Source organism: Nyctereutes procyonoides, unplaced genomic scaffold, assembly GCF_905146905.1.
Source record: "Nyctereutes procyonoides isolate TBG_1078 unplaced genomic scaffold, NYPRO_anot_genome, whole genome shotgun sequence".
Lineage (NCBI taxonomy): Eukaryota > Metazoa > Chordata > Mammalia > Carnivora > Canidae > Nyctereutes > Nyctereutes procyonoides.
In genome coordinates, this window is record NW_026575034.1 from 18,208,376 (window position 1) to 18,230,000 (window position 21,625).

The window sequence follows — 21,625 nt, forward strand, 5'->3', positions numbered from 1 at the left end:
ATTCATGATAGTTACACAGAGAGAGAGAGAGAGGCAGAGACACAGGCAGAGGGAGAAGCAGACTCCATGCAGGGAGCCCGACGTGGGATTCGATCCAGGGTCTCCAGGATCATGCCCTGGGCTGAAGACGGTGCTAAACCACTGAGCCACCTGGGCTGCCCTAGGCCTCCAACTATTGATCTTAGCTCAGTTCTTAAACTCAGGGATGTGAATTCAAGCCCCTGACTCGGGCTCTGCACTAGGCATGGAGTCTACTTAAAAAAAAAGGAAAAAAGAAATCTTTCCATTCTGTAACTTTAAATATACACAAGAGTAGCATAATGAATTCCTGTGTTCTTAACACCCAGCTTCAACAGTTATCATACACCTTAAAGTGTATTTTACTTTCATACCTCTTACCCCTATTATTTTAAGGAAACCCCACATAATATAATTTCATAATTACTTCATTAGCCAGACCAAGTATTAATAAGTAAGTGGATTTCTTTTGCAGGCCAAGTTTATTTGTGAAAGTTGACCTGATCATAGTGGTACTTGTGGTGCTGAGCTAGCTTTGAAAATTTTCCTTGTTCAAGATAAAGAAGGCTATGAGAAAGTACTTTTCCTCTCTTGCTGTAATTTTGGCCTGCTCCTCTTTCCTGTTGTTTCAGATACCAAAAGAATTGATTAAAAACATGTATTTAGTTGTTTATTTCCTACTTTATTCTAAAACAGATTTAAAGCATGATTAAAATAAGATTGTTTTATTTTTTACTTCTCTAGAATTACCCAAAGAACTGTTCTACCTTTTTATGTCATTTTGTGGCTGGTATGAAACTACTTGGGAGAAGGGTTTTTATATTCTGAATTTTTTAGTTATTAGAAAGGCCTGGGAACAAGATTTTGGAATATACATACACTGGTGCTACATGGTTGTTTTCTCCCTCCATCAAAATGTTTATGGGAAAAAAAAAAGAAAAAAACCCAAAATGTTTATGGAGGGAGATTTTTGCATAAGTGAGTAATATTAGTAAGGAGACTTCCTTCCAAAGAAGAGCACAGTCTCATGGAATTGGATCTGAGCCTCACTCATGTCATTGGGCAGCATCCTTGGTGAAATCCTGATAATTAGATCACACCTCTAATATTTACATTATAGTCAGATGCTTCTTTACGTTTTCTCTTTTAGTTTTAGGAGGAAAATTTTTTTCTTGTAGCTTCTTCCCTTTCTACCCCCTTTGCTGCTTTGCTTCTATAGAGCTTTGTGTTGCTTGGAATGGGACAAGATTAATTAAAGAAGAAAAGATCTAATTGATGGAGAAAATCATTGAGTTGGGGTATTAGGTTTTATATATATTTTTCTGCTTTACTGATAAATATTCATAAAAGATATATATCAGAGTTTGGAGAATGGAAACAAATGCATATTTAAATTGAAACCTCTTTATAATAAACCTAATGATCATTTTGTAAAGTCAGAATAACAACAAAAAGTGGTTGAAGGTAGAGAGCTTAAGAGGCATGCTACATACCAGTCTAAAAAGTAGGTCACTAGGCAAGAAGCCAGTTTTCTCAGCTTTATTTTCATCTTTGGCATCAGCTTGTCATATATTTGGGGCAAGTTGTGTTCCTTGTATGATCCTTCAACATCATTCTTAGTGTGCCTCATGTGTGTGGGTGTATGAAGAGGCTGATAGGAGACCATCAGTTTTCTTAATAGGGGACTCAATGGGACTGTTTGAGAAACCCAAAAGTTCACTCTGTTCTGGGTATTGAGGCCTCCACTTTTGCAGTATTCCCCATTGTTGCTACATCCTTTGCTTCTCCCTTTGATCTGCTTGGGAAGACCAGTGACAATGGAACTGTGGAATACCTGTGCATACTTAAACAATTCTAGGGTTTCAGAGTCCTACTTTATTCAGACTGTCCTTCTGAAGGTCACATATTTGTGTGGATTGTTTCAAGCTGGATATTTACCTTGATTTTTGGCAGATAACCTATAGGATATCCCAGCCTTGGGATGCCTGGGTGGCTCAGCAGTTGGGCGTCTGCCTTTGGCCCAGGGCATGATCCCGGGATCTAGGATCAAGTCCCACATCGGGCTCCTTGTGGGGAGCCTACTTCTCCCTCGACCTATTATGTCTCTGCCTCTGTGTCTCTCATGAATTAATAAATAAAATCTTAAAAAAAAAAAAAGAATATTTGAGTCTGTGTAGTCCCTATCGGGAACTTTAGACTGGGGAGAACTTTCTCAAGGACTAAAGCACCATGAAAGATATGCATAATGAATGAAGACTAATAATATCTCTGAAAGACAACTTTGGGATGTCTCACAAGTTATATATATGTGTATATAATTTTTTTTAAAGATTTGTAAGTAATCTCTACACCCAGTGTAGGACTCAAACTTAAAATGCAGAGATCAAGAGTCACATGCTCTACTGACTGAGCCAGCCAGGAGCCCCATAGATGATATATGTTTCTAGTAAAAAAAATTCTAACGGGGATCCCTGGGTGACTTAGCGGTTTAGCGCCTGCCTTTGGCCCAGGGCGTGATCCTGGAGACCTGGGATTAAGTCCTGCATCAGGCTTCCTGGATGGAGCCTGCTTCTCCCTTTGCCTATGTCTCTGCCTCTCTCTCTCGCTCTCTTTCTCTGTCTCTGTCTCTCATGAATAAATAAATCTTAAAAAAAATTCTAACAGTGCACAGAAGTATAAAGAATAAAGTAAAAATGACTTTAGATTTTACCACCAAGAGATAACTCCTTTTAACATTTTGGTAGACATTCTGTGGTATCTTTACACTGCTCAGAGGCTGTTTGAGGCAGAACTGGGGAAATTTACTTGGGCCTGCAAGGGTGGATCATCAGGGTAGTGTGGCAAGCTTGATTTATAAAAGGGACTTTCTCCAGAGGGATGGAGATTGTACGTTTCCTAGATCCCTAAATCAGAATTCATTAGTTGCCGCCCCATCTTGGGGTATCAGAAATCTGTGAAAAAGCCCTTTGTTCCTTTTTATACCAACGCATGAGCTCAGCTGTCCCTGAGCAAGGGAAAGTGCTGAGCTGCCTTTGTGAGGCATTCTTTGTCCTGTGCTTCTCTTTTGGGTTTCATTGTGTGAGTCCAGGAAGGAGGCATTTTGTCCACAGCTATGTCAGGGAAAGCAGGCAGAGGATATTAGAAGATGGTATTACTTCTTTCTATCTTGGGTCCTTCTTTCTTTCCTACTGTTTTTTCTTTTTTTTCTCGGGATACTCCTTCAGTAGCTTTTTTCCCCAGTAATGTTTATGTGGAGCTTCCCTTCAGTGAATAACATAGAGATAGACTAGAGATGAAACTGATTATGATTTGGTTTTAGAAACACTCATGGCTGGGAAGGGGCACTGTGATTTCCTGCAGGAAAAGATTTGGGAGACTTTTTGGTATTTTGGGGATCCATGTGGTTATTATTACCTCAGAGCATCTAAGTCTTCCCATTGCCTCTCCCAACAAGGTAGGATTTAAATGAGTCTACAAAGACTCAGGAACCCACTGATCATGTGGGTTCAGTGTCTCTTCTAGGTTACTTTTTGTCTCCCAAGTTGTTTTGCAGGAGTTGGCTTCTTACCTGAGGAAAGGGTTGTATGAGGAGTTTGAGGTGGGCTTGCAAGTTGCTTCTGTTTGCCAGAACTTTTGGTGTGTGGGAGAAAATAGTGTGAGGCTATTGTATGAGGTTAGTATTTGAATGACCTCGTATTTCACTTTGCCTTCTCATCCTTACCTCCTTTAGCCCAACTCTGCAAAGAATGGCTAGTGGTATCTACTCGGAGGCTCCTGTCTTAATCTAGCCCATCTCCTAGGTGCCTAAGTTGCACTCTCTCTTCTAGCTACCTCCTACCAGGAGTATATCTACAATATGTGGACATAGCATTTGGAGTTCATAAAATTCTTTACAGACATTCTGTATTTGGCTCACATCAGTGGGAGAAAAGCCAACTGTTGAATGGATGCAGTTATTTTTAGATGCCTCTGTATTTCCAACTGGATAAACTGCTTTTTTTTCTACAGAGAGGAGAACCAGTGGGGTAAATGATTGCATTGTGTGCCTCTGGTGGGTCATAGAACTTTGTTCTGTTAGCTGTATGGACAAGGCTTCTGAGGCAGGTGATCTTCATGACTAAATTTAATTGTCTTTGCTGTCTTTTTAAATGGCTTGATATGAAAGAATTTATAATTTTAGAATCTTAGGGGGAACAAACAAGCCTATTTTTAGGCGTTAAACATTTATTGTCTCTTTTTCTAGTCAAGGCTTAAACTTGTTACCCAGTGAAGGAACTCCAGAAAGTGAATTTTAAAGGGATTCTTCTTCTAATTTTTATATCTCAGATATAGAAATTTTCTCTTTTTTTTACTTGTAGATTGGTAGATGGAATAGTTTATGCACCCAGCAAATGTTTGTTGAATGAATGCATGCATGAACATGTTAAATACATGAAGTTTTGAGAGTTTGTGGAATAGTTATATTCAACTAGACTTATGTCATTGGTACAGGGAAAACTAGGAGGATCAGTGGATCAGCCCTTTGATATACGATAGAGGTACCATCCTAAAGGAGGGACTGTTAAATAATGGAGCTGGAAAAATTATTTGTCCAAAAGGGAAAAAAGTAAAAGTATCATAACAAAATCAACGAGATGGATTAAGAAGTTATAAATGTTACGAGCAAAAGTTTAAATCTTCTAAAGATAATAAGTACATTTCTGACCTTGGGTAAAGACTTTGTAAACAAGATACAGAAAGCACTATCCATAAAATAAAAGATTGCTAAATTTTTAGTAAGAGGCAAAAGATTTATGTGGTCTAAAGAGAAATCATTGTTTCAATGATTATTTCTTTGGTTATTAGCCTTGAGTTATTTATGACAATTACTGTTTCATAGATTGTTTATCTTTTAATTTTTTTTAAACCTTTTATTTTTTTTTTTTAATGGTAGCTCTTATTTTTTTTTTTTAATTTATTTATGATAGTCACACACAGAGAGAGAGAGAGAGAGGCAGAGACACAGGCAGAGGGAGAAGCAGGCTCCATGCACCGGGAACCCGATGTGGGATTCGATCCCGGGTCTCCAGGATCGCGCCCTGGGCCAAAGGCAGGCGCCAAACTGCTACGCCACCCAGGGATCCCTCTTTTAATTTTTTTATGGCAGTATTTACCTTTTTGGCTTTTAGTCTTGTATAAAGTTTAGAGAGCCCAACTCTACCTTAAGATAGAGTAGTAATCTTTTATAGTTTTGTTAATGCTTTTGTGGGTTTATTTAACTTATTAAACTTTTTGTTATGGGGAACATGAATACAGGTAAGAGTATAGAAGCTAGCATTCATCATTCTATGATAATCATCAACTCATGGCTGCTCTTCTTTCTGTATCATCTTCCCTCTCCCCACTCACCCTACTGGATTATTTTGAATTAAGTCTCACACAGCATTATTATGTTTTTCAAATATATTCAATATCTATCTCTAAAAGATACTCTTTTTAGGAAAATAAAGTGGTTTTATTTTTTATATTTAAATCTTTAGTCTATCTCAAGTTTATTTTTGAGTATGGTATTCTATTTTAATATTTCTAAATGTACAGCCATCTGTCCTGAGAACATTTATTGAATGATCCATCCATGATACATAAGTCTGTTCAAGACTTCTTTTCCAGCAGATTATTTTGTTTGTATTAGAATCTAGTAAGGCAGTTGTTTTCTCAAAATTTTCTTGGCTATTTTATTCTTTCAGGCAAGATTCAGAATTAATTCATCAGACACTGTTAAAAAAAAAAAAGTCTTTCTGGAATTTTGAAAAAACTTTATATTAAATTGGGATCCCTGGGTGGCGCAGCGGTTTAGCGCCTGCCTTTGGCCCAGGGTGCGATCCTGGAGACCCGGGATCGAATCCCACGTCGGGCTCCTGGTGCATGGAGCCTGCTTCTCCCTCTGCCTGTGTCTCTGCCTCTCTCTCTCTCTCTCTCTCTCTCTCTCTCTCTCTCTCTGTGTGTGTGTGTGACTATCATAAAAAAAATTATATTAAATTTACAAATAAAGTTTTAATTTTAATAAATAGGTGCTGAATATTTATGTCATCACAGAATCCACTGCTCTCTAAGATAAGTTTTTATCTCTCTCACTTTTTTTTTTTTTTTTAGATTTTATTTATTTATTCATGAGAGACAGAGAGAGAGGCAGAGACACAGGCAGAAGGAGAAGCAGGCTCCATGCAGGGAGCCTGATGCAGGCCTCCATCCTGGGACTCCAGGATCATGCCCTGGGCTGAAGGCAGGCACTAAACCTCTGAGCCACCTAGGGATCCCCTGTTTTTCTCTCTTTATTTCCATTTTATAACTGAGGAGACCGAATCAGAAAGGTTAAGTAAGTTTCCCTTTCCAGGGGAAGATTAGAACTCAGGTCTATTTCCTTCCTGAGCCCCACCTTCTTTATATGGTATCTCATACATGCCAATTTCAGATATTTCCTCCTCTTTTTCTTGTTCATTATCCTTTCTAAAGCTTTAATGCTCTTAATATTCTGGAGTTGTTCACCCTCATCTTGTTTTGACTGCCAGGCTAACCTCTGCTTTGTGGATATTGACAACCACTTCATTGAGCTGCCAGAGGACCTGCCTCAGTTTCCCAACAAGTTGGAGTTTGTCCAGGAAGTCTCTGAGATCCTCATGGCATTTGGCATTCCCCCTGAAGGGAACCTTCATTGCAGCGAGAGTGCCTCCAAGCTGAAGAGGCTCCGGGCCTCTGAGCTTGTCTCTGACAAGAGGAATGGGAACATCGCAGGCTCCCCTTTGCATTCCTATGAGCTCCTCAAGGAGAATGAAACTATTGCCCGGCTGCAGGCCTTGGTCAAGAGGACTGGGGTGAGCCTGGAAAAGGTAAGATGCTATATATGAGTTTGTGACAGATTTGGTCTGTATGAGGGGGCTATCCTGGTGCAATATAGTGTGAAATGAGAAAGCACCTAGTTCAGGGCAAGACTTATTTGTGAGCAGTGGAAGAATGCTTTTGGATGGAAGATTCTGGCAAACATTATCTTAGTAAATGCTACTTAAATCTAAGTTTGGATAGCTTCTTACCAGGGCATCAAGGAGGACCTGCTGTCATTCTTTGTGAACACTACAGTAGAGTGACTTGGATGACGGTGGTAACCTTTGTATTCAGACCTCTTTCACATCCAATGCCCTTTGAGTTTCACAGCAACCTACAGCATGCAGAGCAGGTTAAACGCTGTTTTATCACTCAAAAAACTAAGGCTTGGAGAGCTTGAGTGTTTAGCCCAAGATTAAATGCCTAGGTAGTGGCTGAGTGGAGGCTAGATCCTAGTCCTTCTGAATGCTAGTCCTATGCTTTTTCTGGGATGAAATTAGCTTTCTATCTCCTGACTTTGATGAGACTGTTAACTTTGTGTAGTTTTTTTACCCATCTCTTCACCCTCCCCCACTCTCACTGTTATTTTTATAAATTATAAGCAGAATGGGCTGATATAATCAGTTGTTGGGCTATTTTTTTAGTTAAGTATGAAACATCTCATTTTCCTGTTCTATTTAGTTAGTAAAGGAGATATTTAAAAAAAAAATCATGGCTAAAGGGGAACAGAGAGAGATTTAGAGAGGTTAAAACAGACACAGTAAGGAAAAAATCTTAGGGGGAAAGATAAGGACAGTGATGTGGGGGAGAAAATCAAAGAAATGAAAGGAGAACCAGAGTTTGACTTTGTTGCTTTGCCTTATCATTTTCTCATTGACTTACCATATTTCTTCCTTTCCCTGACCCTTGAGATAAGTAGCAGCTTTTCCTCTATTGTTGAGTCACTTTTTTTTTTTAATTTTTATTTATTTATGATAGTCACACACACACACAGAGAGAGAGAGAGGTAGAGAACACAGGCAGAGGGAGAAGCAGGCTCCATGCACCGGGAGCCCGACATGGGATTTGATCCCCGGTCTCCAGGATCGCGCCCTGGGCCAAAGGCAGGCGCTAAACCGCTGCGCCACCCAGGGATCCCTGAGTCACTTTTTTTGCCCATAATGATCTTTCTACTATCATTGAGTTCCTGGGTACCTACAGATGCCAATACCCTCGTTTTTCTGTATCAGAATTCTTTTCTTTTTCTCTTCTTCTCTTTTTTTCTCTTTTGTTTCTTTTCTGCATTTGCTGTGAAGTAAGTGACCCCTGCAGGGCTACCCTGGGAGTGTGGGGGGGGCAGGACAGATGAGTTGCATTTTGGGGGGATAAAGAAAAAGCTTATGTTTTCAGCTGTTGTTTCTTTTTTTGTAGCTGGAAGTACGTGAAGACCCCAGCAGCAATAAGGATCTGAAGGTTCAGTGTGATGAGGAAGAACTCAGAATTTACCAGCTAAACATTCAGATCCGTGAAGTTTTTGCAAATCGTTTCACTCAGATGTTTGCAGACTATGAGGTGTTTGTCATTCAGCCCAGCCAGGATAAGGAGTCCTGGTTTACCAACAGGGAGCAGATGCAAAACTTTGATAAAGTGAGTAATCGTGTTCGGTAGGTGGTGAGGAATGAGAACCTGCCAGAGCCTCTGGCTTGGATTTATCTGAAGATGCGTTTTCTTTCATTATATTATGTACTGGAACAAGTTCATGGTCCTTCTGATGAAATATGAAATCTTGTTTTAGAACAGAGTGCTTGTTGTTACTAACAGGTTACTTACCTTTAGTCAGAGAGCTCCTTTGGGCTAAGGTGCATATGCAGGTTGAACATCAAGATTCTGGGAAGAAGAAAAAAAGATTCTGGGAAGATTGGTTGCCATAGTAGGTTACCTGAGTAAGTTTGAGCTAGTGTGTCAAAGTTTCAGAATATCTGATATTATATGTGTTAAAAAAAACAAGAGATTTTGCTGTTTGCTTTTCATAAAGACCTAGGAAACCTCAGGAAACCTAGGAAAAAAATAACCTATTGGATCCCTTGGGTGTGTTACCTTTGCTGGTCAAGGCTAATTTACCTGCTTTTCTCTCCTTTTCCATGACTGTGTTCCCTTTCGGTCTCACCAGGCATCTTTTCTATCAGACCAGCCTGAACCATATCTGCCCTTCCTCTCAAGATTCCTAGAGACCCAGATGTTTGCTTCTTTCATTGACAACAAAATCATGTGTCATGACGATGATGATAAAGACCCAGTGCTCCGGGTATTTGATTCTCGAGTAGACAAGATCAGGCTGTTGAATGTTCGGACACCTACTCTCCGCACATCCATGTACCAGAAGTGTACCACTGTGGATGAAGCAGGTGAGACTTTTTTGGTGCTGTACTTGCCTTTTGGATTATGTCACTAGAGTGTTTCTGTTCCTAAATATGCCAGCTTCTTTCCCTGTTTCTGCATAAATTATTCCCATTGCCTTCCTCTTTTTTGCCTGGCAGACTACTTCTACTTTAACACTGTATCTGGGATGCCTGAGTAGCTCAATGGTTGAGCGTCTGCCTTTGGCTCAGGATGTGATCCTAGAGTCCTGGGGTCGAGTCCTACATTGAGTTTCCTACGTGGAGCCTGTTTCTTCTCCCTCTGCCTATGTCTCTGGCTCTCTCTCTGTGTCTCTCATGAATAAATAAATAAAATCTTAAAAAAAAAATAACAGGGATCCCTGGGTGGCGCAGCGGTTTGGCGCCTGCCTTTGGCCCAGGGCGCGATCCTGGAGACCCGGGATCGAATCCCACGTCGGGCTCCCGGTGCATGGAGCCTGCTTCTCCCTCTGCCTGTGTCTCTGCCTCTCTCTCTCTCTCTGTGACTATCATAAATAAATAAAAATTAAAAAAAAAATAACAGGAGGGGATCCCTGGGTGGCTCAGCAGATTAGCGCCTGCCTTTGGCCCAGGGCGCAATGCTGTAGTCCCGGGATCGAGTCCCGCATCAGGCTCCTGGCATGGAGCCTGCTTCTTCCTCTGCCTGTCTCTCTCTCTCTCTCTCTCTCTCTCTCTCTCTCTCTGTGTGTGTGTCTATCATGAATGAATAAATAAATCTTTAAAAAACAAAACACTGTTGTTAGGGATGAGTCCTGCTATAAGTAATAGAAAATCTAATCAGCTTTTGGTTAGACAGATGGGGTTATTTTTCTCAAATTACTAACAAGTGCAGAATTGTGGTTTTTGGTGTTGGCTCAGTTGCTTAACAGTGTAATCAAGAACTGAGATTCTATCTTTTCATTCGGTTATCCTTAGTATATTGACTTTTATATTCATACTTGTTGCCTTGTGGTTATAAGAGGCTTTTTATGTTTACATTCAAGGCAAGAAAAGGGGAAGATTGTTGCCAGTGATATTTTCCCTCTTGTATCAGAAAACAAAAGCTATCCCAGAAATTCCCAAAATTTCCGTTGTCTCATAGGCCACAGCCATGTTATATGACCATCCATAAGTGCAAAGGAAGCTATGAAAGTGAATTTTGAACTGGTGTAATGTTACCCAGAACAATACTGAGGCTCTACCAGCAAGAAAGAAAGGATAAATGAGTTATGATTAAGGCACTTGACTGTTTGCTGCAAAAACTTAACTGAAATGTCTCTTCCTCTTTGGAGCCTTTTCTGATGACCTCAGGCTGAGTCAGTGGATTCCCCCTCTGCTCCTGTGGTGCTTTGTCCTTGTGTCTTCTCTATAATCTCTATTTGTTTGCACTGTCATTATTAGAGAACAGTTTAAGAGCAGAGACTATTCAGTTTCTTGCCCTCAGTCTGCTAGCATTGGCCCAGTGCAAAGATGTTAAAAGTTGTTTCCTACATGCATGATTGAAAATACCTTTTTGTTTGCAGAGGCCCTATCTAGGTCAGTTTAGCTAGAGAATAGTCTCATTTAAGGTGTCAGATTAAGTAGTGTGATTACTTCCTTGTGGGTTGTTCAGTGTCCTTCTTTTAGCCTGTTTGTATATTTTGTTCATTCATTTACTAAATAATATAATACCTGTTATATGCTCAATTAGTAAGTGTATCAACAAATATTTACTGGGTGAATGAATGTACTAGGTATTTTTCTAGGTTTTGAAGATGAAACTGGTGACTTTTTTTTTTTTTTAGATTTTATTTATCTTAGAGAGGGTTAGTGTGTGTGTGTGTGTGTGTGTGTGTGTGTGCGCACAAGATCGTGGAGAAGAACAGAAGGAGAGGGAGTGGGAGAGAAAAAGAATTGCAAGCTGACTCTGCACTGAGCATGGAGCCCAGTGTGGAGCTCAGTCTCATGACTCCGAGATCATGACCTGAGCCGAAATGAAGAGTCGAAGTTACCTTACTTAGCCACCCAGGCACCCCAAAATTGGTGACAATTTGGACAAAGTCCAGTCTTCATCAAAATCATATTCTCTAGCTGTCTGTCTTTACCTTTTAGCTCTTATTCCAGGCCTCCAGGCCTTTATTAAGATGACAGTCCTCTTGGTTAAGGCTTTAGGACATGTTGCTTATGTAAGTGGATTACTCTAACATAGTTATTATTGGCTCCTGGAACACATCAGGCTTCGTATTCCTTAACCCTGCCTAATATTTTGGTTCTAGGAAGTTTGACAGAGATTTTTTTTTAAAGAGGGTCAGTTTACAGAAACATCTCCCAAGCCATCAGTTTAAATCAGGACTTCCCAATCTTTTCATGTTGTGCTGCATTTGAAAATGATATATATGATTCACTGGAATAAAGGGAGGGATTTGCTTATAGCTAGAGGCTATAAAGCAAGAAGCTCTAGTCACTTGAGGCCTTGCGCATCAGCCACAAGGGTCTAGGCAGTCAATTCTCAGCCCATCTATAATCCATTTGTTGAAAGCCAAACACTGCAGCATGCTGATTTGAATTATTCTGGTCTCAGTTGTGGCCAGGGCACATGTTCTAATGGGTCCTCCTTTGTACGACTCATTTTTAGGAAAATGGGTCCACAGACCCCTTGGCAACTCTGTGCTTTGCTCCTAGGAATAATGGCAATATTTTAGGTATGCTCCTGAGAGATGTACTCCAAATATGCTAGAGTAGGGTTTTTGCCACTGGCCTCAGATCCCTGGCCTGGAGGACTAGTTTAGTCACCTCACCCCATCTCACACCTCAGCTTCTTGAAGCAACCTGTTTGGAAAATGGTAAAAACAGAACTAAAAGGATCTTTTTGGAGATCCTTTAAAATGCTGCATTTAAAGGGGATCTTGATGGCAATCAGTTCTCACTGACTAATTTTATAGATAAGGGTGTTTTTTTGATTCACCATTGTATCTGCAAGGCCTAGAATAGCACCTGGCACATTTTATTTTTTTATTTTTATATTTTTTAAGATTTTTATTTATTCATGAGAGACACACACAGAGAGAGGCAGAGACACAGGCAGAGGGAGAAGCAGGCTCCATGCAGGGAGCCCAACGTGGGACTCAATCCCAGGACTCCAGAATCACACCCTGGTCCGAAGTCAGCAGCTAAACCCCTGAGCCACCCAGGGATCCCCATATTTTTATTTTTTTAAAGATTTTACTTATTTATTCATGAGACACACAGAGAGAGACAGAGGCAGAGACACAGGCAGAGGGAGAAGCAGGCTCCATGCAGGGAGCCCGATATGGGACTTGATCCCGGGTCTCTAGGATCACAGCCTGGGCTGAAGGCAGCGCTAAGCCGCTGAGCCACCCAGGCTGCCCCTTAACCTACTTTTAAATTTATTGGCATTAAATTATTTATAATATTCCATTATTAATATCTGAAGAATCTGTAGCAATGTCCCCTCTATCATCCCTGATACTGTTAATTTGTCTGCCTTTTTATCCTGACCAGACTTTTTAAAAATTAGTGTTACTGATCTTCTGAAAGAACCAGTGTTTGGATTTATTAATTTTCTCTGATTTCATTGATTTTACTCTGGCCTTTATTATTTCCTTTCTTATATTTACTCTGGATTTAATTTCGTCTTTTTCTGGTTTCTTTAGGTGGAAGCTGAAGTCATTGGTTTGAGACCTTTGTCAAAAATAGGCATTTAGGGCTGTAAATATCCTTTCAAGTAATATTTTAATGACATGCTAATATTTTGTGTTTCATCTTTATTCAGTTTAAAAATACTTTCTGATTTTTTTTTAGCCGTGAGTTTTACATAGAAGTGTATTATTTAGTTTTAAGATGTTATTATTGATTATTGTGGTCAGAGGACGTACTTTTTATGATGCACATGATCTTAAATGTATTGAGACTTACTTTACAGCTTAGAATATGGTATATTTTTTAAAATTTAAAAAAATATTTGACTTATTTTTGTTGTTGTTGTTCTCATCCAGAGAAAGCAATTGAACTGCGTCTGGCAAAAATCGACCATACTGCGATTCATCCCCATTTACTTGATATGAAGATTGGACAAGGGAAGTATGAGCCGGGCTTTTTCCCTAAGTTGCAGTCTGATGTACTTTCCACTGGGCCAGCCAGCAACAAGTGAGTCAGCCCCAAGGATCCAGCTCCTTAACCAGGTGATGAGAGTTATCCAGTATCTGGGTCTGAGCTGATAGACGATCCCTGGAATTTTGTAAAGCAAATATGGAAAAGACCCAGACTGTCCAGGTTGTTCACTTGTTTGAACAGGAAAACAGGTGACAAAGATGACTAGTGCCTGTCTCTACTCTGCAAATTGGGATAGCTCCACATGCCCAGAAGCTGTGAAAAGCTAGACTGTAGATAGATTACAATCATCTCTCGACTAAATCCCATACCATACCTAGCATCGTGTCTTCAGTAAGTAATTGAAATAATTGGAGACTGAACTAAAAGTAGATACTTTAGCAGGGTTGCTCTTTTGTAGTTATTTTGAAGATGAGTATATCAAAGCCCAGACAGTGTTGAACGAGTATAGTTTTGGATCTGCATGTGAGGTTTTTGGATTTGCATGTGAGGTTTTTGTACGTGCCTTAAGAGAGATAGATCTATGTTCCCTGGGGAGTTTTTCTTGCCCAGTCACTGAGCTCTTAAGCTCCTTTTCCTCAAGGTCTCTGAACTATCTCTGGTGACTTTTTGGTGATTTTCCCGTGCCCAATGTTGTTCCCTAGATTTTCAAGTTCTCTCCTGTCAGTAACTTGACCTTACTTTCTTAGCATGATGTTCATAATTTGCCTGCTTGGATTCTGCCAGGTGGACAAAAAGGAATGCTCCTGCCCAGTGGAGGCGGAAAGATCGGCAGAAGCAGCACACAGAACACCTGCGTTTAGATAATGACCAGAGAGAGGTAAGAAACCTTAAGAGTGACAAACAGTGACACTATGACTATTCTACATTCTCTTTCTCTTTCCCATTCCCTTGGCCTCTGGTCTAATTCATGTCTTAGCAATAACCTTTCCCCATAAAAAAGGGTTAATACTAGGGTTAGTTCCTCATACCTGATCCTGGGCCTTGGTTATGACAAATCCAGGATATATGATGTTCTGCAAGTGACAGCTGGCTACTAACCAGGTAGTTCCTCTCCCTGAGCCACACTCTGTTTGCAGCCCCATCAGGAATGATCTCTGTGCTAAGGAGAGAGCCTTTCACTGTCCTTTCAGTACTCAGTCTTGCACGATACTTTCTGGGGAGTATGACAGGAACCTCAGAAAATAAGATTCTGAAATTTGGGAGAATTACTTTATAATTTGTGAGGCTTATTTTGGGTATAGTATTGTAATAAAGAAGTTAATTCTGTTAGAGGGAGAAGGAAGAAAAGATGAACTTGGGTTAATACTGTGAATCTCTGAAACTAGATGGTGGAGGACTTTTCTTCTGTTTTTTATGTATTTTAATTTAAAACATAATCTTGACGTTTTTGCTTAGAAGAGCAAAAGAGAGGAATGTTATAATCAGGTGCCTAGGGGTTAGGGACTCCTGAATTGACCCCCTGAGTTTACCAGCTGAGTTTCTTAGCTCTACTATAACTTGTTCCCAGTAAAGTTTCTAGTTCTAAACCTCTGGATGGAGACCCTACCTTATTTAATTCCAGAGAAGTTGTGAAAATGGAGCTTCACCTTCAGAAACCCATTTCAAGAACTTCTCTTTGAGAAAAGACCTGCAGTTTACATTTGGTACATTTAAAAACCTGTTAAAGCATATTATTTTCATATGTATCTGACATGTCAGTGAATGGGAAAATAAATGCCATTTTGTCTTTGCTGTTTTTAAAGAAATAAATTAGATACGCAAGGTATGGTTATGAATTTTTTTTAAAGATTTTATTTATTCATGAGAAAGAGAGAGGCAGAGACATAGGTAGAGGGAGAAGCAGGCTTCCTATAGGGAGCCTGATGCAGGACTCAATCCTAGGACCCCAGGATCACAACCTAATCCAAAGGCAGATGCTCAACCACTGAGCCACCCAGGTGCCCTGGTTATGATTTTTTAACTTCTGATTTATAGGGTATGATTGGGCTTAGAGTTTTTGTGAAGGTGAGCATAAGGGATTTGGGATTTTGGTATTATTTTATAAGTCTCCCCTGGGTCATCCACCTCACCTCCATATTACTTCTTTCAACAGTGTTTATTGAGCATGTTTTCTTGGTCAGATCACTGTAGTAAATACTTCGAAATATAAAGATGACAAGGAGGTAGGCTTGTCCTCAAGGGATATCAGTTTATTAAGGAAATAAAGTCAGATACACAAATAATTTCAGTAGGATAGTGTTTTGAAAGGGCCATATGAAAAGCAAGCCAGTGTTTGATCTCTGATTAGAGAAATCAGAAGTCAGTTCTACCTGGAGTAGTATTCAAACAAGAGTGATGGAACCATCATCTTTTTAAGCCTGGGAGGATGATGGGATGATGAGAGACAAAGAAGAGCATTCAAGTAGAAGAAATGAAGGATCAAATGCTTGGTTGTTGTGTAATGGAGGCTGCTGACAGAATACTTTGTAGTAAGGAGGTATAGGAGATAGGTAACAAACTAGGAGTCAGGTAGCAGTAATCCAGGTGAAGGAATTGAAGCCTAAACTTGGGAGTTGGTAGTGGGGGCAGATCGAGGGACCAGAAGATATAAGGGACAGAATTGTATTACTGGAATAAAGTCTAGGGTAAAAATACTGGTTGCTAACTTCTGATTCTGAGAGTATGTCAGTGTGTAGTTCACTGAATTGATGTGAGCTCTGTGTTAAATAGTATATTTAACAGCACATTGTAGAAAAACAGAAAATGCAGTTGTTTTGAATGTGCACTATTATTTTCCAGACCCTAATTTAGCAAGGCTATACTTTATGATAGAAAGGGTAGGTATCTATCTTTGATACGGGCAGAGGAGTTAAACTCCTCGCAGCTTGCGGTAGAAAATTAGTTTCTCAGTAGTATTCTGAAATTTGAGTGGGTTTATACATTGAGATGTACACATGCTGCAGCCATGTGTTAGTAGCTTTGTGTTAGCTATGTGTTCTTTACCTCTTGTATTATTAAAGCAAAGGTAATTACAGTACTCATAGTATGCCTTACTTACATCAGAGAAAAATCATCATATTTTTTTAGTTTTTTGTCTTTGCTGCAAGAATTTAAAACCCTCCCAACTCCAACTGTGAGCATAGGAAAGAGGCATAAGAAAATGTGGGGTGATAGTAGTGACCTCTTCAGGCTCTCATTAGTACTGGACACCTGCAGTTTGTGTGCATGGACCCAAAAAACCTTTGATTTTTCTCTGATGTAGAAGTACATCCAGGAAGCCAGGAATATGGGCAGTACCATCCGTCAACCCAAACTCTCCAACCTCTCCCCATCAGTGATTGCTCAAACCAACTGGAAGTTTGTAGAGGGCCTGCTAAAGGAATGCCGCAACAAGGTGAGCCATGGTTGCTTGTGTATGTATGTTCTTTCCCTTGGCGGTCACAGGGAGACCATATCTGGGCTCTGACCACTCTTTCTTGGTTTTGAAAATACTGTTAATATAATGGGATAGTATTGATTTTAAGATCTTGTTGTTTTGGGGATCCCTGGGTGGCGCAGCGGTTTGGCGCCTGCCTTTGGCCCAGGGCGCGATCCTGGAGACCCGGGATCGAATCCCACATCGGGCTCCCGGTGCATGGAGCCTGCTTCTCCCTCTGCCTGTGTCTCTGCCTCTCTCTCTCTCTCTCTCTGTGACTATCATAAATAAATAAAAATTTTAAAAAAAAAAAAGATCTTTTAAAAAAAAAAAGATCTTGTTGTTTTGAATAAATATACCATTGCCAGAGAGCAAGCATACTTTGCTTGATATTAACATAATATGTATTCTTTAAAACTGAGAGGTGGATGTGGTTTTCAGCTTTAAACATCTTACATTATTTATATGAAATCCTTATAGTTCAGTTGTCTTCAACAGATTAGTCTTACACACATGAAAATGTTTTTGCTTCTGTTTTAATCTGATAGCAGTGATCTGATCTCATTATCTAGACACAAGAATTTACTGGGTGCCTACTATGTCCCAGGCCAAAGTGTATTGTTTAGTTTAAGCTTTTTTTTTTTTTTTTAAAGATTTTACTTATTTATTCATGAGACACACACACAGAGAGTATGTTTTTAAGCTTTATTTTTTTTTATTGTTATGTATTTATTCATGCAAGACACACAGAGCGAAACAGAGACACAGGCAGAGGGAGAAGCAGGCTCCCTGTGGGGAGCCCGATGTGGGACTCGATCCCAGATCCTAGGATCTCGGATCTGAGCCAAAGGCAGACACTCAACTGCTGAGCTACCCAGGTGTCCCTGTTTTTAAGCTTTATTGAGGTATACTTGATATACAAAAAGTGCATACATATATATTTTTTAAGTAGGTTCCATACCAACGCATGACCTTGAGATCAAGATCTGAGCTGAGATCAAGAGTCGGTAGCTTAGGCAACTGAACTACCCATGTGCCCCTACGCACATATTTTAATGTGCACATTTTGACAAGTTTGGACATATGCATTACACCCATGATACTATCACCACAATCAAGGTGCTAAACATATCTATCATTTTCAAAAATTTCCCTGTGTTACTCTGTGGGCTTGGTTTGTTTTTATAGTAAGTACACTTAACATGAGACCTATTCTCTCTCTCTCAAAAATTTTATTTATTTCTTAGAGCGAGAATGAGCTTGAGCTGAGGGAAAGGCAGATTCCCTGCTGAGCAGGGATTCCCCCCCACCCCCCCACCCCCATTTGGGGTTCCATCCCAGGACCTTGGGATCATGAACTGAGCTGAAGATAGGTGCTTAACCGACTGAGCCACCCAGGCACCCCTGAGATCCATAAAAATTCCATAAGAGATTACAGGCCATAATTTCTCTGACCTCAGCCACAGCAACATCTCTCTACATATGTCTCTTGAGCAAGGTGAATAAAAGCAAAAAAAACTTTGGGACTACATCAAAACGAAACTTCTGCGCAGCAAAGGAAATAATTAACAAAACTAACAGGCAACCTACTGAATGGGAGAAGGTATTTGCAAATGACATATCTAATAAAGGGCTAGTACCCAAAATATGTGAAGAATTTATACAACTTAAAATCAGTAAAACGAATAATCCAATTAAAAATGGGCGGAAGACATGAACAGACATTTCTCCAAAGGAGACACAGAGCTGGCCAACACATACATGAAAAAAATGCTCAATACCAGTCATCATCAGTGAAATGCAAATCAAAACCATAATGATATATCACCTCAAACCTCCTAGAATGGCTAAAATAGAAAACACTAGAAACAGATGTTAACAAGGAAGAAAAGGAATCCTTGTGCACTGTTGGTGAGAATGCAAACTGGTACAGCCATCGTGTAAAATTGTATGCAGATTCCTCAAAAAATTAAAACTAAACCCTATGTTCTAGCAATTGTACTACTTGGTATTTACTCAAAGAATACAAAAATACAGTTCCAAAAGATATATGCACCCCTGTGTTTATATAGTAGCATTATTTATGATAGCCAAATTATGGAAGCAGCCTAAGTGTCCACTGATTGATGAATAAAGAAGTGGTGTATGTGTATAGGAATATTAGAAGAAAGAATGAAATCTTATTATTTGTGACAACATGAATAGATCTAGAGGGTATAATGCTAAGTGAAATAAGTTAGAGAAAGACCGATACCATGATTTCTTCTTTTTTTTTAATATATTTTATTTATTCATGAGAGACACAGAGAGAGAATGGCAGGGACACAGGCAGAGGTAGAAGCAGGCTCCCTGGAGGGAGCCCGATGTGGGACTGGATCCCGGGACTCCAGGATCACAACCTGAGCTGAAGGTGGCGCTAAACCACTGAGCCACTCAGGCGCCCCAGATACCATGATTTCAATCATATGTTGAACTTAAGAGAGAAACGAACAAAGAAAAAAAGACAAACCAAAAAATAGGTTCTTAACTATATATATTATTATTATATATAATATATATATTAGTTATAGTGAGCATATTAGATAAAATATATGTATTAACTATAGTGAACAAAATGGTGGTTAACGGGAAGAGAGTAGAGGGATGGGTGAAGTAGTTGAAGGAAGATTAAAAAGAACACACTTATTGTGATGAGCACTGAGTAATGTATATAATTGTTGAATCACTGTATTGTACACCTGATACTAATATAACTGTATGTTAACTATATTGGAATTAAAATAAAAATAATAGGTGCTACGTTGATGAGTGGTCCTCTAAAACTACTCATCTTACGTACTGAAACTTCACACCTACAGAGCAACAATTCCCTTTCCTACTTTTCCCATCCCCTGACAATTACCATTCTGTTTGCTTCTGTGAGTTTGACTATTTTAGATGCTTCATATAAGTGGAATTGTGTAGTATTTGTCCTTTTGTGACTGGCTTATTTCACTTAGTATAATGTTCTTCTGGTTCATGTTGCTGCAAATGGTAGGATTTCTTTCTTTCTAAAGGCTGAATAATATTCTTTTGTGTAATATTCTATTGTATATCTATACCACATTTTGTTTATTTATCTGTTGATGAACATTTGAATTGTTTCTGTATCTTGGCTGATGTGAATAATGGGGTAATGATGAGGTACAGATAGCTCTTTGAGATTGATTTCAGTTCTTTTAGATATATACTCAGAAGTACGATTGTTGGATCAAAATATAGCCATTATATATTTTTTTAAAGATTTATTTATTTATGAGAGAGAGTGAGAGTGTGTGTGTGCGCGTGCGCGCACGCGCGTGCGTTTGTGCCCTGCACACACCAGCAGGGGGAGGAGCAGGGGGAAGCAGACTCCCCATTGAGGGGAGCGCCACGTTGGGCTTTGGGAGATCATACCTGACCCAAAACCAAGAGTTAGGCACTTAACCAACTGAGCCACCCAGATACCTCCAAAATATAGCCATTCTTAATTTTTAATGTTTTAGTTATGAATGTAATTTCTAAGAAAAATTACAGCCTTTCAACCAAATTAGTATACCATACCTTTTAGGACAATTCAATTAACTTGATTTCTACTACATCCTATTTATTCACCAATGGAAAAAAAAAAGATTCTCCTGCATTTTCAATTTGTAAGTTGTCATTTAGAGGATGAAATCAAGTACACTTTCTTTTACAGAAGAAATTATTACAGTTATAAATTAAATGGATATATCAGTACTGATATTTTGAATTCAGGTGTTTAAAAAACAACTTCTATCAGCTCACTCTGAGTCATTAGTATTTATTATTTTTTTAAGATTTTATTTATTTATTTATTACAGATAGAGGCAGAGACGTAGGTAGAGGGAGAAGTAGGCTCCCTGCAAGGAGAGCCCGATGTGGGACTCGATCCCAGATCCTGGCCACGCCCTGAGCCGAAGGCAGATGCTCAACTGCTGAGCCACCCAGGTGTCCCTCTTATTTTCCACACAATGTTTTTCTTTTCTGCCATGAAAAACATTGTGGTTGTGCCTTTCTTAAAAGAAACCTTCTCTGTTGTTTCTGAGATTTGGTTTCCAAGCTGCTGACATTTATTCTCCAGTCTTGAGATGTATGCCTGGCAGGGACAACTTCTTGTGTCTACTATCTGGTCAACAGAGACTATGAAATACATCCCAATTTCAGAGATGTTAATATGCAGAGAAATGTACATATTAGAATTGAAGAAATAACAATAATCAATCTAGCATTGCTAAATGTTGGTTAGCATGTGGAGCAACAAGAACTCTCAGACATATAAGTTAGTGTGACCACTTTGGAAACCAGTTTAACATTATCGATGCAATGCCTTTTCTAGATAGATTCCCTAGAGAACCCCTTGTAGTGTGATCCCAGAGATATATACAAGTAGTTTTATAGCAGCATTCTTTGTAGTATGCCCAAACAGGAAACAACTCAAATACCAATCAGTAAGAGAGTTAATAAATAAATTCTATGTTTATATGATAGAATGCTGTACAGTGATGGACATGGACAACAGTTATACCTATCAATGTGTGTGAATTTCACAAAGTTTAGTGAAAAAGCAAATCACAAAAGAAAACATGTAGGCAAAAGTAAACTACCTTGTTTATTAGCAAGGCAAATCTAGGTGGTAAGCATTTTTTTTTTTTTGCTTTTCTGTAGTTCTATTGTGTGTAGGTCAAGATAGCGCTCACTTCCAGAGTGGAAAGGTTTTTAGAGAGGACACATAGGGTGCTTCAAAGGTATGGATGGACAATGATTTATTTCTTAGCTTGGGTTATGGTTGTAATAGTGTGTGTAATATATAGATATATAGATATGA

General features: G+C 39.3%; 1 protein-coding gene across 2 annotated transcripts in view; it reads left to right on the plus strand.

Annotated features, from left to right (window-relative positions):
• The window catches only part of DENND5A (DENN domain containing 5A), a 98,174-nt gene that overhangs the window by 52,596 nt on the left and 23,953 nt on the right, over positions 1–21,625 (plus strand). For both annotated transcript variants that reach the window (XM_055317888.1, XM_055317887.1), the window contains exons 6-11: positions 6,567–6,884; positions 8,287–8,502; positions 9,026–9,260; positions 13,247–13,397; positions 14,088–14,181; positions 16,606–16,737. In XM_055317888.1, coding sequence (XP_055173863.1) covers positions 6,567–6,884; positions 8,287–8,502; positions 9,026–9,260; positions 13,247–13,397; positions 14,088–14,181; positions 16,606–16,737 — 1,146 coding nt within the window. The remainder of the gene's footprint in view (positions 1–6,566; positions 6,885–8,286; positions 8,503–9,025; positions 9,261–13,246; positions 13,398–14,087; positions 14,182–16,605; positions 16,738–21,625) is intronic.